The sequence below is a fragment of the Podarcis muralis genome, chromosome 11 (assembly GCF_964188315.1).
Source record: "Podarcis muralis chromosome 11, rPodMur119.hap1.1, whole genome shotgun sequence".
NCBI classification, from domain to species: domain Eukaryota; kingdom Metazoa; phylum Chordata; class Lepidosauria; order Squamata; family Lacertidae; genus Podarcis; species Podarcis muralis.
The window spans coordinates 47745382-47761544 of record NC_135665.1 but is presented as its reverse complement, the minus strand read 5'-3'; the positions used below and the strand labels follow the sequence as shown (position 1 = coordinate 47761544).

At 44.7% G+C, this 16163-nt stretch overlaps 1 protein-coding gene across 1 annotated transcript in view; it reads right to left on the bottom strand.

Moving 5' to 3' along the window:
* The window catches only part of PLCXD3 (phosphatidylinositol specific phospholipase C X domain containing 3), an 80269-nt gene that overhangs the window by 17482 nt on the left and 46624 nt on the right, over positions 1-16163 (bottom strand). Inside the window, exon 2 of the mRNA XM_028748806.2 lies at positions 8001-8709. Coding sequence (XP_028604639.1) covers positions 8001-8709 — 709 coding nt within the window. The remainder of the gene's footprint in view (positions 1-8000; positions 8710-16163) is intronic.

Here is a 16163-nt window from a genome sequence, read left to right as displayed (position 1 = left end):
GATATGTCATTCTTTTACCAGCTCAAATCATGAAGTCTGGGGGAAGCATCATTATAGTAGCTTGTGCATCTGTTTTGGCCCAAGCGTAATGTGTCTTCCCAAGCGTAAAGTTATCCCATCTCCATTACAAACTCCTCCTAGACCCCCTTTTATTTCTTTTGCTATAAAATTTGACTTCCGACAGTCAAGTGGGAATGCACAAGGCCTAACACTGAATTTGCCCGCCTTTCCCCCTTGCAAGGAAAGTACAATCAAATCGGAATAATGGCTCTTAAAGGAACAAAAACATCACCGCCTGTAATAATAATAATAATAATAAAGAAATCACTGTGTTTTATCCTACTGCTCAAAATGAAGTCTGCAGAAGAATCATGGAAAGTGCTTTGCAAACATTAATGAATTTAGCCTCACAAATCCTCAATGAGGTATTATAATAATTTTCACAGGGAAGAAAATGAGAAGTGAATCGCTGGCTCCAGAGATATTTCATGAACTACTGAGAGGCAAATGCAGTGAGGCAAAATGTGAGTCTCTGTCTTGCCTGCTTTTTATTGATTTGCTAACAAAATGACTGCTGTCATGGTGGGTGGGATGTATGTGGCCATGAACTGTGCTCTGGTGTGAGACTGGATGGAACAGGGGAGTTGATGAGAGGATGGAATGTGTTAAGGTAAGAGGCAGGAGGAGTCTGCAGAGGGACGGGAAGTTGGGAAGAAGCAGTTGCAGTTGTTGTTGTTGTTGTTGTTTAGTCATTTAGGTGTGTCTGACTCTTCGTGACCCCATGGACCAGAGCACGCCAGGCCCTCCTGTCTTCCACTGCCTCTCGTAGTTTGGTCAAACTCACGTTAGTAGCTTCGAGAACACTGTCCAACCATCTCGTCCTCTGTCGTCCCCTTCTCCTTGTGCCCTCAATCTTTCCCAACATCAGGGTCTTTTCCAGGGAGTCTTCTCTTCTCATGAGGTGGCCAAAATATTGGAGCCTCAGCTTCAAGATCTGTCCTTCCAGTGAGCACTCAGGGCTGATTTCCTTAAGAATGGATAGGTTTGATCTTCTTGCAGTCCATGGGACTCTCAAGAGTCTCCTCCAGCACCATAATTCAAAAGCATCAATTCTTTGGCGATCAGCCTTCTCTATGGTCCAGCTCTCACTTCCATACATCACTACTGGGAAAACATCACTACTGGGAAAGCCAGTTAACATACCCTCCAACATTTCTCCAATGACAATAGGGGCATCCTAAGGAAAAGTGGGACATTCCAGGATATAATCAGAAATGGGGACGACCTCTGTAAATCCAGGACTGTCCCTGGAAAATAGGGACAATTGGAAAGTCTGAGTTAAAGGAGTTGATTGGTCTGGAATTTGGGCAGAGAGTGCGGGTCTCTTATTAGGAATAGGTCTAGCAGATGAGCTCTGCTGCTTTGAACATTTTGAACCTGGAGGGCACCAGCTTTGCGAAGTCTGCTTCCAGGCGCTACAGGACTCTCTGTTGTTTTTCTTGCAATAGACTTGGGTTGTGAAGATGAAACACAGTTACCTGAGGCTAAGGCTCATAAAACTCATTGGGACTTCTGAGTAGATATAGGTCAACATTCACAGCATACATATAAAGCACCATGACCCCCACGTTAAACTTTCATAGCTACCCCCACAGGATTCTGGGAACTGTAGTTTGTTAAGGGTGCTGAGAGTTGCTAGGAGGCCCCTACTCTCCCCTCAAAGAGACACAATTCCCAGAGTTCCCTGTGAAGAAGAATTAATTGCTAAACCATTCGGGGAACTGTAGCTCGGGGGGGGGGTAATAGGGGTCTCCTAACAATTCTCAACACCCTTAACAATCCACAGCTCCCATAATTCTTTGGGAGAAGCTGAGACTGCTTAAAGGTAAAGGTAAAGGTACCCCTGCCCGTACGGGCCAGTCGTGACCGACTCTGGGGTTGTGCGCCCATCTCACTTAAGAGGCCGGGGGCCAGCGCTGTCCGGAGACACTTCCGGGTCACGTGGCCAGCGTGACAAAGCTGCATCTGGCGAGCCAGCGCAGCACACGGAAACGCCGTTTACCTTCCCGCCAGTAAGCGGTCCCTATTTATCTACTTGCACCCGGGGGTGCTTTCGAACTGCTAGGTTGGCAGGCGCTGGGACCGAGCAACGGGAGCGCACCCCGCCGCGGGGATTCGAACCACTGACCTTTCGATCGGCAAGCCCTAGGCGCTGAGGCTTTTACCCACAGCGCCACCCGCGTCCCTTGAGACTGCTTAAAGCACTTTAAATGTATGGTGTATATGTGTGGCCATACCTAGATTGCACTGTTGTTGTTTTTTTTAAATCACAAAATGATGTGGAAATGTGGAAAAGTGAACTTACATTTGTAAAAGTGTAAAGATGAAGGAAAGCAACATTCACAAGATTCGCCCATCCCTGTTGGAGATTTTGACTCCATAATCCATGCCATCTCTCAATTCTTGCAAATTACTCCTCAAAATCCCACTTTTTCTAAAGTCTAGGTTTGGGCTGGGCAAAATCTTAGTGGCGGTCTCAGCCACACTACTGCTGGCCTAGAGCTATTCCCAACTGCTTCCACAATGGTGATGACCCCCGATACTTCACATTTAATTCCTGCCTCTGCTCCAAGCAACTCAGGATAGATAGCTTGTGTGGAATTCTCTTCATTTTATCCCCAGCACCCAAAATCCTAGAAGGTTAGTGGGGGCTTTGCGGCCAAGTTGAACAACTCTAAGCTCCTTTAACTCACTGGCTCAGTGAGAGCCATCATTACTTAATCCTCATCGCCAACTCTAAAAATACAGCTGTACCCTGGAGCAGCTAACACAAAGAGATATAAGAACCTTTGAAGATAAAAACCAGTGCATACAAAAGTTAGAAAATCTGGGCCAGAGAGCAGATACCTCTGGAGAGAGATCATCTCTGCCTGTTCTTGTAAGAAGGCTCCAACATATCCGGGAGGCGTTTGGAGCAGTGTCCTGAGGACTGAAGTCGAGAGCTGGGAAAACCCGTGGTAGGGCTGCCATATTCTGAAAAGTGAAAACCAGGACACCTCCAAAGTTGAGCTTACAAAAAAAAAAAAAAGCCAAAATAACACAATTTTTCAATTGACTTGCCAGTAGAAAGCAATGGGGGAAATTTATAACTTATCTTAAAGGCGACTGTAAACAGTTAAAATCGTTAGTAGGATTGGAATATCACTTGTAGTTTAATGGGAAATTTAGGATACAATGGAGAGATAAAGATCTGGATTGTTATAAAAGATGCAGAAGGAAATGATTAACAGTGGGACCCACAAAGGGTAGGGGGGGAGTCCAAGAGATTCCTTGTTGTGTGTTGTATGTTGGATAGGTGACTGCAAAATTTCAATCTGAGAAACAAAAAAACCCCAAATTTCTGGGGAAAAATAAGGTCCAGGAGAAAGCGCCACCTTTTGGAAATCCACCCCCCACCCCTGGACGTCAATTCCACCTTTGAAATCCCAGTAATGTCCAGGAAAATCTGTGGGAACAAGTAAGTGCTTTCGCTTTTTTCATGCCTTTCAGAATGGGGTTTTTCTACTTTCAGAATGGAGTTTTCCTCCTGAGTTCAGGCCCCTAGGCTCTCTCCTCTGACTTGGTTGGAGTTGTGTTGACTTCCCAGGCAGGCTATGTACCTATAGGAGGTACATAGGTGAAGCCAGGCCAGCTCATTTGGCCAGGTCTCAGTTCTGCACAGCAGGTCAGAGCTCCCTCATTCATTAGGTGACAGATGGCTTCCTTTGGACAGAACCAGCATTCATCAACCGCTCCACCAGACTGGGGAAGGGGAGGGGCGTTGACCAATGCTCATCCCAAATTATGAAACATTACAGAGTGAGGGCCTCAATGTACCTGGAACTCCATCTTGCCCCTGGGAGTTTTAGTGGGTGGGTGGGTGTGAAACTTTGTTGGTTAGATTTAAGGAGGATCCATTCAAACGAATTAAGAGCGTAAGAACTACTAGCAGCTTTTATTTTCAATAATGGCCCCATCAGATCCCCTTTAGAACTGAAAAGCTGAACACACAACTGACTGCTGTTTATCCTCCAGCCTCTGGTTCCAGCCAATGCTGAATTTGTAAAAGGGAGAAGAAAGGCAAAGAACAGGATGGAAAGGGAGGGGAAAGAACAGCAGGATTGTGATGAATTTGGCACAAACTGCCTGCTAGTCGAAGAAGCTTGGCATGTACACCCTGTACAGGAGAACATGCAAAGTCTGATGTTGCCACAAGCCTTCCATGTTTCTTAAGAAAACTGAAAATGACAAAGTAACAGGCAAGTGCCCACCTGAGTCATCCCATTTCCCCACCCATGCCAACCGCTGCTGGATACAACAGTAATCCAGGTTGGAGTTGTGAATTCAGAAAAGAGCTTCGAGGAACCTGACATTATAACACGCCCCACCTTCTTTTAGACACCAGGGACTAGCTGCCTCTGGTATCAAGCAGCAGAGTTCTTCAGTGAACATTATCAGCCAGAAGCAGACAAGACGTATTTGCTATTGAGCTGTGTTTGAGGGGAGGCCTGCAGCCTCCTTTCGCTTTTATCTGGATTACAACGGCGCTGCCTTATTGTACATTTGCTGTGTTGCTCGAGGGAAGGGGTCTGGGGAGGAGAGCAGAGACATTTTTCATTCTGAGGAGGACAGATGAACAGCGCCCTTGTAATTCCCGTCTGCATTAGAGAAATAGCTTTGTGGCAGGTGAGACGGTGTTTGTGCGTCAATGCACGGCGTCAGCACAAGCTGCTTTGTTGTGGGCATGCACTCATGCGCCACATCAGTGAACTCATCAGTCTTCAAAGACCTTATGGCTGGCTGCATATATTTCCAGCCTCCAGTGGAACATCTCCTCCTGAAGAATTAACATTTGGAGGGTTAGGGTCTGAATATGTACCTTTCTCCAAAAGTCTGTGTGTGTGTGTGTGTGTGTGTGTGTGTGTGTGTGTGTGTGTGTGTACATGTACATATACATATACATATACATACATATAAACATACACACACACACACACACACACACACACACACACATATACATATAAAGGTAAAGGGACTCCTGACCATTAGGTCCAGTCATGGCCGACTCTGGGGTTGCAGCGCTCATCTCGCTTTATTGACCGAGGGACCCAGTCTACAGCTTCCAGGTCATGTGGCCAGCATGACTAAGCCGCTTCTGGTGAACCAGAGCAGCGCACGGAAACGCCGTTTACCTTCCCGATGGAGCGGTACCTATTTATCTACTCGCACTTTAATGTGCTTTCAAACAGCTAGGTTGGCAGGAGCAGGGACCAAGCAATGGGAGCTCACCCCATTGCAGGGATTCGAACCGCCGACCTTCTGATCAGCAAGGCCTAGGCTCTGTGGTTTAACCCACAGTGCCACCTGCGTCCCTACATATACATATACATATACATATACATATACACATACACAAACACACACACATATACATATACATATAAACATATATGAGACAGATCACCCAATTAAGGAAATTGGAGCTGATTAATTGTATGCATTTTAATCAATGCATCCATTGTTTAATTGTATCTGCACAAATTTATGCATGCTTTTAACAGTACGTAATTTAGAACGGGTTATGGAACCTTGAGCTTCCAGATATGACTGGAAGACAACTTCCATCATTTGAGGCCGATGAGAGTTGAAATCCACTGATTCCCCACCCCTATTTTAAAAGGTGGGGGCGGGGGGGAAGCATTGTATAAATAATAAATTTTTATTATTATTGTTCCTTTGTTAGATGGTGCATGCTGTGTTTCATAGCAGACAACATCTTAAAAGAGTCATTTCCATCTGTAACACAATATTAGTTTAAAAGATATATTTTTTTATAAAGGTGCTCATTATAAACACATAAAGCAATAAACCCATGAATATATTCATTCTACCAAACTGGGGGGAAGAGGACACACCAGCTTTCACTTTTTCTTTAAATGTAAAAAAAAATAACCATAGGTGAAGAGAAAGGGTTGAGATATGTTTTTAACTGGACTCAAACTTACAGCTTTTGGGGAATGGGGGGGAGGGGAGAAAGGGGTATGGGGGGGGGGAGAGAGTTAAAACCTGAAGTATCGGTTACTCCAAAGCAAGTCCAGGTCTTCAGATAACCATTACACAAATATTCATTAGGATTTGTAATGCACGCATTAGCAGTAAGATCAAATTTCAGACTGAAAACATACAATTAAGTGATACAATGCAACCCTCTAAGGCTTAGATGTTTTCCAACCCAAGCTAGGCAGCTGAACTTTTATCATTGCCCTATTTTCTTTGAATAATATTTCAAGTGGGAAAGAGCAAAGAAGGAAACTAATCCCCCATGGTAAGAAAAAACTAATCCCTCCGACAACCTTTGTATGAATGGAAATATATTTCAAGGTATTTTCCCAAGAGAAGATGCAGAGATGGGCTTTGCACTACTTGAATGATCAGGTTCAAAATAGTCCTTGAAGTGAATTGTTTCAAGGAAAAAAAAATAATTACTCCTAAAACAAAGAAAAAGAAAACAAGAAAAGTGTTTTGAAAATAAATCCCCTTTGACAGAAGTAAAGCATGTGGTAAGAAGCATCCCTGGAGATGCATCTACACTTAGAAAATAAATCAGTTTAATAATGATTCCTTCTTTGTGGGGAACTCTGGGAATTGTAGTTCTGTGTCAAGGGCTAGGGAGCTCTAACAGAGAAATTTCAACATCCTCACCAAACTACATTTCCCAGGATTCTTTGGGTGAAAGCTACTGATGTGATATATAATATAAACAATATAAATTTCTGAAGTTGGACGCCCTTTAGCTCACATCATTTTATTGTGACTTGCAACTTAATACAGGAATAAAAACTATTGGGAAGAATCATTTTTGGAAATAAATTGGTATTCTTCCCCATTCCTAACTTCAGGCAAGAAAATGTCATGGGTTGGCTCTGCCTTGGTGCAAGAGAACACTGTGTTGTGTTGTGTTGTTATGTTGTGTTGTGTTTTTTATGCTCAGTCCCCACTTCCCTTTCTCATTTCAGAAAGGATCACAAAGTTGGGTGAACTGCAAATCTATCCCTACATATTTACATCTGGGTCACCCATTCCTTCCTCTCTGCATGGTGGCCACACCTAATCTTCAGACCCAGACTCAAGCTGCACGAAGGACATTAATCAATACTTAAAGCCATCACCTGTAGATAATAAGCATGCATGTTTACAAATATAGACCAAAAAAGAGGGAAACAGTCATTATCTGATTTCTGGCCAATTGCTCCCGTCCACAAGTAACAGTAACAATTGTTTCTGCATTTTTTGACCATCATAAATGAATAAGAGAAGACAACTCTAATAGGATCTTACTTCCATGTAATAATAATAATAATAATAATAATAATAATAAACAACTTTTATTTATATCCCACCCTCCCCGGCCGAAGTCGGCCTCAGGGAGGCTAACGTCAGATATATAAATTGGTATAAGATCAAACAATAATTAAATTACCTCCTAAAAACAGGTCAAAATCAAATTAAAGTCTAATTAGATGGCTTTCCGCAGGGTTAGGGTTGGGAACAGTAAGTGCTCATCGGCCCAACTGTTTACACTGATCTTATATGGGCCTGTGAGAATGCTGGGAGGCCTCTTTCATATTAGTTCTTATACAAAAAGAAAAGGGGAGTCAGGCTGAGCCCTGACCAAAGGCCTGGTGGAACAACTCCGTCTTGCAGGCCCTGCGGAAAGATGTCAGATCCCACAGGGCCCTGATCTCTTGTAGCAGAGCGTTCCACCAGGCCGGGGCCAAGGCTGAAAAGGCCCTGGCCCTGGTCAAGGCCAGCCTAATCTCTCTGAGGCCCGGGATCTCCAAGGTGTTATTATTTGCAGACCATAAGGTCCTCCGTGGGGCTTACCAGGAGAGGCGGCCCGTAGGTACGTATATCCTAGGCCATATATCCAAGCATACCTGGATTTGTAAGGCACTCACCTTTCTGTGATGGTTTCTCTGAGACCACTAGTGACGCCTTTGACCACAGTGCTAGCCTTTGGGGTCAGCACCACCTGAGATATAAAAAAGGAGCCCTTCTTCCTCTTTTCAATGATGGATGCCTGGAGAAACTGGATCAGTTTTTCAGGATCTGTTGTGTTGGCCCACGGAGCTGGCATCATCTGCCCTGGCCACAAGAAGGAAACCTCCAAAGCCACTGGACTGTGATAAAACACCAGCACTTGATAATCCTTCTCCCACAGATACTGGAGAGAGACTTCGTGAGCAAATATAGCCGGGCACATTTTATTCCCAAAAGTGTCTTTGAGCATTTGGACCAGTTTTTCATGGTGGCACATTTGCATCCCGTAGAAGTGGTTGAAGTCCAAAAAGACCACTTCCTTGTGGTGGTCAGCAAGAAAGGCACTGATCTCCTCGAGGCCCTCATTGACTTTGGCACTGAACAAACCGTGAGCAAAGTAGAGTTCATTGTCGGGGTCTCTGGGCTTGGTGGAGATTCTAAGATCAAAATACCGTATGCCTGCTCCAAGCTGGCTTGTGAAGTTCATCGTCTGCGTCGCCAACCATTTCCTCATCAGCTTTTTAGCCACAGTTCCAAACACAGAGACAAAATTCTGGACGGTGTCAGGTTGTTCAGGTCCAACGGGTGAGGCTTCATCAATGTAGAAGCTAAATGAGTCATGAGAGCCTAAAAATAACACAAAACAACACATTTGCATTTTTTTTAATTAAAAAAAAAGCAAGATTTGAAGACTGATACTCAGGGTTGCATGAAAATATTCCAGAGCTCAAATTACAACACAAATCACTTATTTCCTCTCTAACTGTTTTAATATCAGTTATTTTAGCATTGGAAAGATGTCGCTAGTAGTATCCAAATGGGCTACCTATGTAGCAAGAGAATCACAAACTATGTTCTTTTCAGAAGGCACCTGATTGCTTCACACTTGTGCTGGTGTTCTGATAGCATTAGTTTGCACCTCGCAGAGTCAATGAAAGGGATAGCTGTGTTTGTACTATGTTGAGTGTTTGGAGGTCAAAGCATATTGTTAGCTGGGAGGGGGAAATGACTTAACTTTTCAGGCTCAGTCAGTGGTGTGCCGAGTCCCTGCCGGGTCGTGCTTCTTGCACAGAATATGACTCGGCACTGGCAATTGTTTGGTTTTCATTCTGCAAGTCCTTGATGTGTTTGAGTTAGTCTTGAAGGAAACACACTGTTAGTCTTGAAGGCTGACAATGAGGAATAACTCCAGCTGATATCAGGCCAAAATATATGAATCCAATACCTGTTTAAATTATATGAGAGAGGGCTTAGTCCTAACACCTAATCCTGACATCTGTGGCGGGGCCAGAGGTAAAAGCAGGCAAAGCCACAAATGTACAGTGGTACCTCAGGTTAAGTACTTAATTCGTTCTGGAGGTCCGTACTTAACCTGAAACTGATCTTAAGCTGAAGCACCACTTTAGCTAATGGGGCCTCCTGCTGCTACCATGGCGCCAGAGCACGATTTCTGTTCTCATCCTGAAGCAAAGTTCTTAACCTGAAGCACTATTTCTGGGTTAGTGGAGTCTGTAACCTGAAGCGTATGTAACCTGAAGTGTATGTAACCCGAGGTACCACTGTAAATTTGCAGCAGACTAGTTTTGACACACACTCATGCACCCTTCTCTATTCTCCATGAAGAGAAGCCACTGAGATGTGTAGCCCAAGGAGAGTTATGAGGGCTGGATGGTGAGGCCATATTCAGTCCCTGGGTCTAAGCTTCCTCAACCCTGACCCAAATGTGCACTCAGTTTGGATCATCACCATCACTGTGTCCTTGCAGCAGCACAAACTGTAGCATTGTGCAGACACTGTTCAGATGATGGGGCAACGTGCCAGGTAGACAGAAGGATGGCATGGGAATGGTTGTCATTATGGACTCATAGGATGAGAACCTATAAGAGTACCACTATGATGCAACTGGACCCTCTCAGATGACGATGAAACTGCACTATTCCTTTGGATTTGGATGGATGAATCAACTGACTCAATGGCAGGTCTATCACATTTCTATTCCACGCATCCTCAGAGGAGCAAAGAATGTGTCAGTTTCCAGGGCAGAAAAAGAGTGCATAACATTCAAAAACCAATAGCTGTAAATGAAAGGGCGCCTGCCATGATTATAAGAAGGCTTTGAGTGATAATACGAGAAGACCAGTAACATTATATAAAATGAAACTTCAAAAGACTACAGAATAGTGAGAGCATGGAGGCAACAAGCTTACCTCATCATAAACGATATCACGGGTTTTATCCAAGAGAGTCTTGGGACACGTCTGCCACCGTATTCCCTACAGCTCCCCCCAAAATGCAAGGATGACACCACCCAATACACATGCATGCATATACATAGGGATCTTTTTTGTTTCAGGTACAAAATATTGCTGTTTAAAGGTTGAAAAACATAATACCCCAGTGCCATAGAGCAGTGTTTCCCAACCTTGGGCCTCCAGCTGTTTTTGGACTACAACTCCCATCATCCCTAGCTAGCAAGACCAGTGGTCAGGAATGATGGGAATTGTAGTTCAAAAACAGCTGGAGGCCCAAGGTTGGGAAACACTGCCATAGAGGATGAATCTGACAGAGGATAGGGAGGTTTGTTACAGGAGATGGATAGCTTCAAATCTACCTGTCTCACAGGATACCCAGGGGAAGGCATCCCCCAGGAAACAGTAGTGCATTTTCTTGCACAGTCTGAGGATGTAGCTCTTCCCTCTTCTAGAACTCTGAGCAACCCCTCAGAAAACCTGCCGGTGAAGCAGGAAATCCCATAGGCAGCAGAAGGCGCCCTAGTCCCATCACAGTCCAAGCCTAAGCAATAAGGCACAGCCCCTTTCAGCCCTGATAGGATTCTCCTTGGGAGTGGAGTTGCAAACAGCAGCCCTCTCTTGATTGCTCCAGATAATTGCTGAAGCGGAATTCCAAGTTTGCGACGCCTGAGAGCCATGTTTCCTGCCGGAGTTGGAACCTTGCTCCCCAAATGTGCTGACCATGGTCCTGATCTCCAGCGACCTATCCTAGGATCCAGCCCTAACCAAAAGCAGAGTAACAAAGGCTGAGGCTCTCTTAAGGAGCAGGCATGTGAAAGCGCCAGCAACAAATAGGAAACATCTGCACGTTATCTGCATGGCAAAGAGCCCTAGAAAGACTCTCATTGTGCCACACTCTGTTTAAAGTGTAGCGTCTTCTGTTCTCTGCACTCACACTACCCTGCAGCTCATTTATTGAAAGGGGACTAGACAAATTCATGGAGGACAACATTATCATTGCCTACTACTTATTACCAATGGGTAGTCAATGGCTATACATGACCTCTGGGATCAGAGGCAGTACTCCTCTGAATTTCCAGTTGCTGGGAAATACGGACGGACTTCCTGTATGGGGGCCTCCTATAGGCACCTGGCTATAGGCACGGTGAGAACAGGCTGATGGACTAAATAGGCCTTTGGCCTGATCCAGCACAGCTCTTTTTATGTTCTCAGCTCTTTGCAGTGATGCTCCCAGTCCAATCCTTAAAAGGAATCTGAGTGGCTAGAGTGCTTTTCAAGCCCAGGGGTAAGAGAAAGGGTTGCATTCAACGCAGTGCTAAGCCTAAGGCTATCCTTGCACAACAGAATGTTCTCCCCACCCCGAAATCTATTCTGGGTGTTCTCCAAATCCTCCAAGGCAGATGGCCTGGGGGGCCATGCAGGGGGAGGAAGGGAGGGAAAATCTCATTGTTTTGCTGTTTTCGTTTTAATGACTTATTTGTGTTTTTATTTTGTATTTTTATCTCGTGAGCCGCCCTGAGATCATCTGATGAAGGGAGGTATATAAACAGTAAATGAAATAAAAATTATACTAGTGGCAATCGCAGAACTATCTGGTATTCTCAATGTGAGAGGGGAAAGGGGAGGACCTGTAACTTTGAACTCCTTGGAAGAAAACCAGTAAAAGGGAGGGGAAGATAAGATTCCATGCAGAAAAATAGCAAAGAAAGGGTTAAACCAGCTGACCACTCCACCCCACCCAAGTCTCCTACCTTTAGAACATCTGTGTGTCCTTTGAAGACTACAGATAGAGCAAGGTGAGATATTGAGCAATGGCTTGACTTAGGAATGAAGCGGATTCCTATGTTCCTAATTCCACTTGCAGAAGAACTCTATTTTATCCAGACCTCAGAATGTTTTTGAGGGCTGATTCACTCACGAATGTTTGTCATATAATGACTGAAGCACTGAGCAGTGGATTGCCATCATAAATCAAAATGCCACAGATTATCACTTCACTTCACCTCAAATAGAGTGTCTTTTATTGGAGTTGGATTAGACATATTATGGTGAATCATCAAATGCTGGCTAGCTAAGAGCGTGCATGTATGAACCGGCACTCGCTCTTCGTGACAACAAATTTCACCAGTGTTTAAGCCGCCGTTGAAATAGTTCCTGCTAAAAAGTTCTCTTAAAAAAAAATTAAAAAAATACCAATCTTCGATGTTTCCTGCAAGCGTTCTTACTCAGATCTTACTACAAAGGCAACCATGTAAGCACATAAAGTTAAATATATTTGTGCCTGGGTGGAAAATAATCTGGCAGACTTCACTATTCTCTCAGTTAATTATCTGATGATCTGAGATTTTCTTACACCCACAATCATTATGTTTTGCAAACCCAGGTCTGTTCATTCATGTGCAAATACTGTCTTCTGTCAATCTATTCTTGCCTTAGTCACTGAAAAGAGGTCCCCTGTTAGGAGAAATGTCTGTGTTGATTAAAAGTAAATAACTAGTTTCTATGTTGAAACCAGGGATGTGGAAGCTGTTGCCCTCCAAATGTTCCTGGACTTGAATTGCCATCTGTCCTGGACAGAACGGGCAATGAGCAGCAATGATGACAGCTCCCCAACCCTGATCTAACCCAATTACTACGTCATATGAGATGTTGCTTTTCATCATGAGCTGATTGTGGTGTTTTGTGCCCACACCTAGTAAAACGTGCTTTCTTCACTGCAATCTCATGATGTTGTGTCCTCACAGCAATGCAAGGATGGACAAGCATTTCTGAACTGCAATGGGAGACTTCACTTACTCTAAAGCCCCTTTCTGTTTTGCAGGCCCTGCTCGGAATGGCAGTCTTTGGTCCGCAAAGACTTCCCCTTTGAAGTTGAACGCAATCCCTGCTTCTCTGCAAAATTAATTAATGAACCATTTCCACCATCGCCTTGAAAAGGTCTGCAACCCGATTGTCTGCATTTCCACTCAGACGTGAAATCCTGCTGTATTTAGTGGGTACAGAGTTAGAGCCTGCAAAAACCTACCCCCCCCCCCCGAAAGAACCCAAGTTAAGGGGCAGGAGTTAGGCAGAGACCACTCTCCCCTACTCCTTTAGAAGTTCAGCCTCAATCCCAGCTGCACTTCCACAAGATGGGACAGCAGTGCCACTCTGGCTCATGGGCATAGCCAACGGGGGACGGGTGGGGGGCAGTGGCCCCCTCTAGATCAAGTAAAACAATAGAAATACTTAACTAACTGACCAATCACATCGGTTCTTCCCCCTCCTCACACAAAAATCCTCCCCTCCCCACAACCAAGTCCCCCCCCAAAAAAAAATCCTGGCTATGCCCATGCTCTGGCCGAGAGGTTGTCCTAATGTCATCCTCTGGCTCAGAGGACTAAATTTCAGGTGCTCCAATGAGATCCGAGGGCAGGATTCAACTAATGAGTCCTCTCAGTGGAAGCCATGTGCAATGACTTCTGCTTGTGCAACAGCCTTTCCCCCTCTGTTTGCCCCCCCCCCAAATGGAGGGAGGAGTGGGGGGAACAATCTGTCTGGCAAGCTCAAACGCTTGAACTGTGCATGCTACTGAATTCCTCTCCGGGTCTGCCCTGCTCCATCTGAGTGAAAGACGGCTGGAAGAACCTGGTCTCCTCTTACTGAGGAGGAATCTTTCAGTGTAGGTGAACACAGGACAATCGCTGCTCCTATAAAGGGCTCGGTCTAAACCTGGCTGTTGCTGAAGCAACATCCACCTGCTGTTCTTTGCTAGTACAGTGGTACCTCGGGTTAAGTACTTAATTCGTTCCGGAGGTCCGTTCTTAACCTGAAACTGTGCTTAACCTGAAGCACCACTTTAGCTAATGGGGCCTCCCACCGCGCCGCCGGAGCCCGATTTCTGTTCTTATCCTGAAGCAAGGTTCTTAACCTGAAGCACTATTTCTGGGTTAGCGGAGTGTGTAACCTGAAGCATATGTAACCTGAAGCGCATGTAACCCGAGGTACCACTGTAGTCAGGCTGAGCTCTCTGCTCCCTGCAGAACAAGCTGTTCTCATCTTGGCATGAACTGGGTTGAAGTTCCCTTCCACAACTGGTACCATCAGGGTGTAAGGAACCAGTACCTGGTCCACAGGACTTTCTTGTTCAAGCTTGAGGAGGTGCAACTAAAGTTGTTTTATTGCAATATCAAAATATACAATGGCATTGCTTTTGGTGGGGCCGGGCGGGGGGAAGATACCATTTGCACACGCTTCAATTTCCCCCTTCCCACCTCTTGTGAGCACTTAGGAAGGATATATTGCACCGGAGACCTTTTTGTGATGCAAATGGTATTTCTATTAAAGAAGCCATCAGTCAAATGAAAGCCCTGGTTTAAATAAATCTATTTACCCAGCGTAAAATGCTTGCATTGTATCATCAAAACAAAAATAAATCAGTGGTTAATAGCTAATTCTTTCTCCCAAGTCACATATATAAAGGCAGAGAGATCCATTGCCAGGCAGTTAATCTGCTCAGGGTTGCCCATATTGACTGCACAGCTTTTAAAAACTCATTCTTCAAGTACAGGAAGCCAGCTTTTTTTTTCTTTTTTAAAAAGAACTCTTTCCAGGATAAATTAGTCTGCAACGACTATGCAAAGATAAAGATATTTGGAAACCAATATTCAGCACAAAGGCAGATGTTAAAATATTGGGTGTGTTGTGCTATGATCATGAACAAAGCTGGAGTTGGATGCTAATGGATGGAGATAATTTTCTCTCTGTCTTTCATAATCTAATACTTGAACACAGAGGGAGGAAATGAAACCAAGTGGCAGAAGGTTTGGGACAGGCAAAATAACTTATTTGCACAACACACAATTTATGGAGTCCACCGGCACTTGCCTCGTATACTGAACCGTGCTCCTCAAAGGCTGAGTACCCAGCGTGTTCCCCTCCAAATGTTGCTGGACTCCAAATCCCATCAGCCCCAGTCAACATGGCTCATTGTCAGGGATGATGGGAGTTGTGGTCCAGCAACATCTGGCTACCCTACGTTGGCTATTCCTGCTCAAAGGTATCATTTGGACTGCACCCGTCACCCATTTTCATGTGGCTCAGTGGACCAGTCTGGCTGAAACACACCTCACTCTCTGAGTTTTATCTTCCATTTTCACCACTTGACTCAACCTGATACCCCTATCTAGATTTGTTCCTGTTCCCTTCCGCCATATTGCTACCTGCCTTGAATGAGTTTACTTGCTTCTAAACTGTTTTGTTTTCTTCAGCTGATGATTCTGCAACTTGACCTTCATGACCTTCTGCCTGGTTTGGACTACATTACCCAAATCCATTGGGCCTTCACTCTTGGGGTTGCTTCCATTGACCATTCTTCATTCTTCTAGCCCTGTGAAACTGAGTCAGATCCCCCAAAAATATGACTGCCAGCAGATCCTCCCATCAAGCACGCAGCACCCCAGAGCCAAAACAGCCACAAAAATAAGGAAGTGAGCCCTTAACTTACAGCACAAATTATTAATCAACTTGAGCTTCAGTTGATTAACCTACCAACTAAATGGTCTAGCAGCTCTTGTGAGAAAAGTGAATAGGGATTCCATGCAAAGAAGGAGATCCACACACAATTTAATCAATGACCAGCATGCTCAGGTGAAACATGTCAAACATTGCTGGGCAAAACCTGGGGCTTGATTTCCGCCCCCACCTGCAATTTCCTCCATAAAGCAGAATTCCTTGAGCACTTTCACGCTACTGAGCATGAGAGACAGCATCTTTTCTACGCAACGACGTCCCCATCACCATTTGCGTTTGGAGTAATCCTGGCACAGCTACTGATAAAAGCAATTTAAG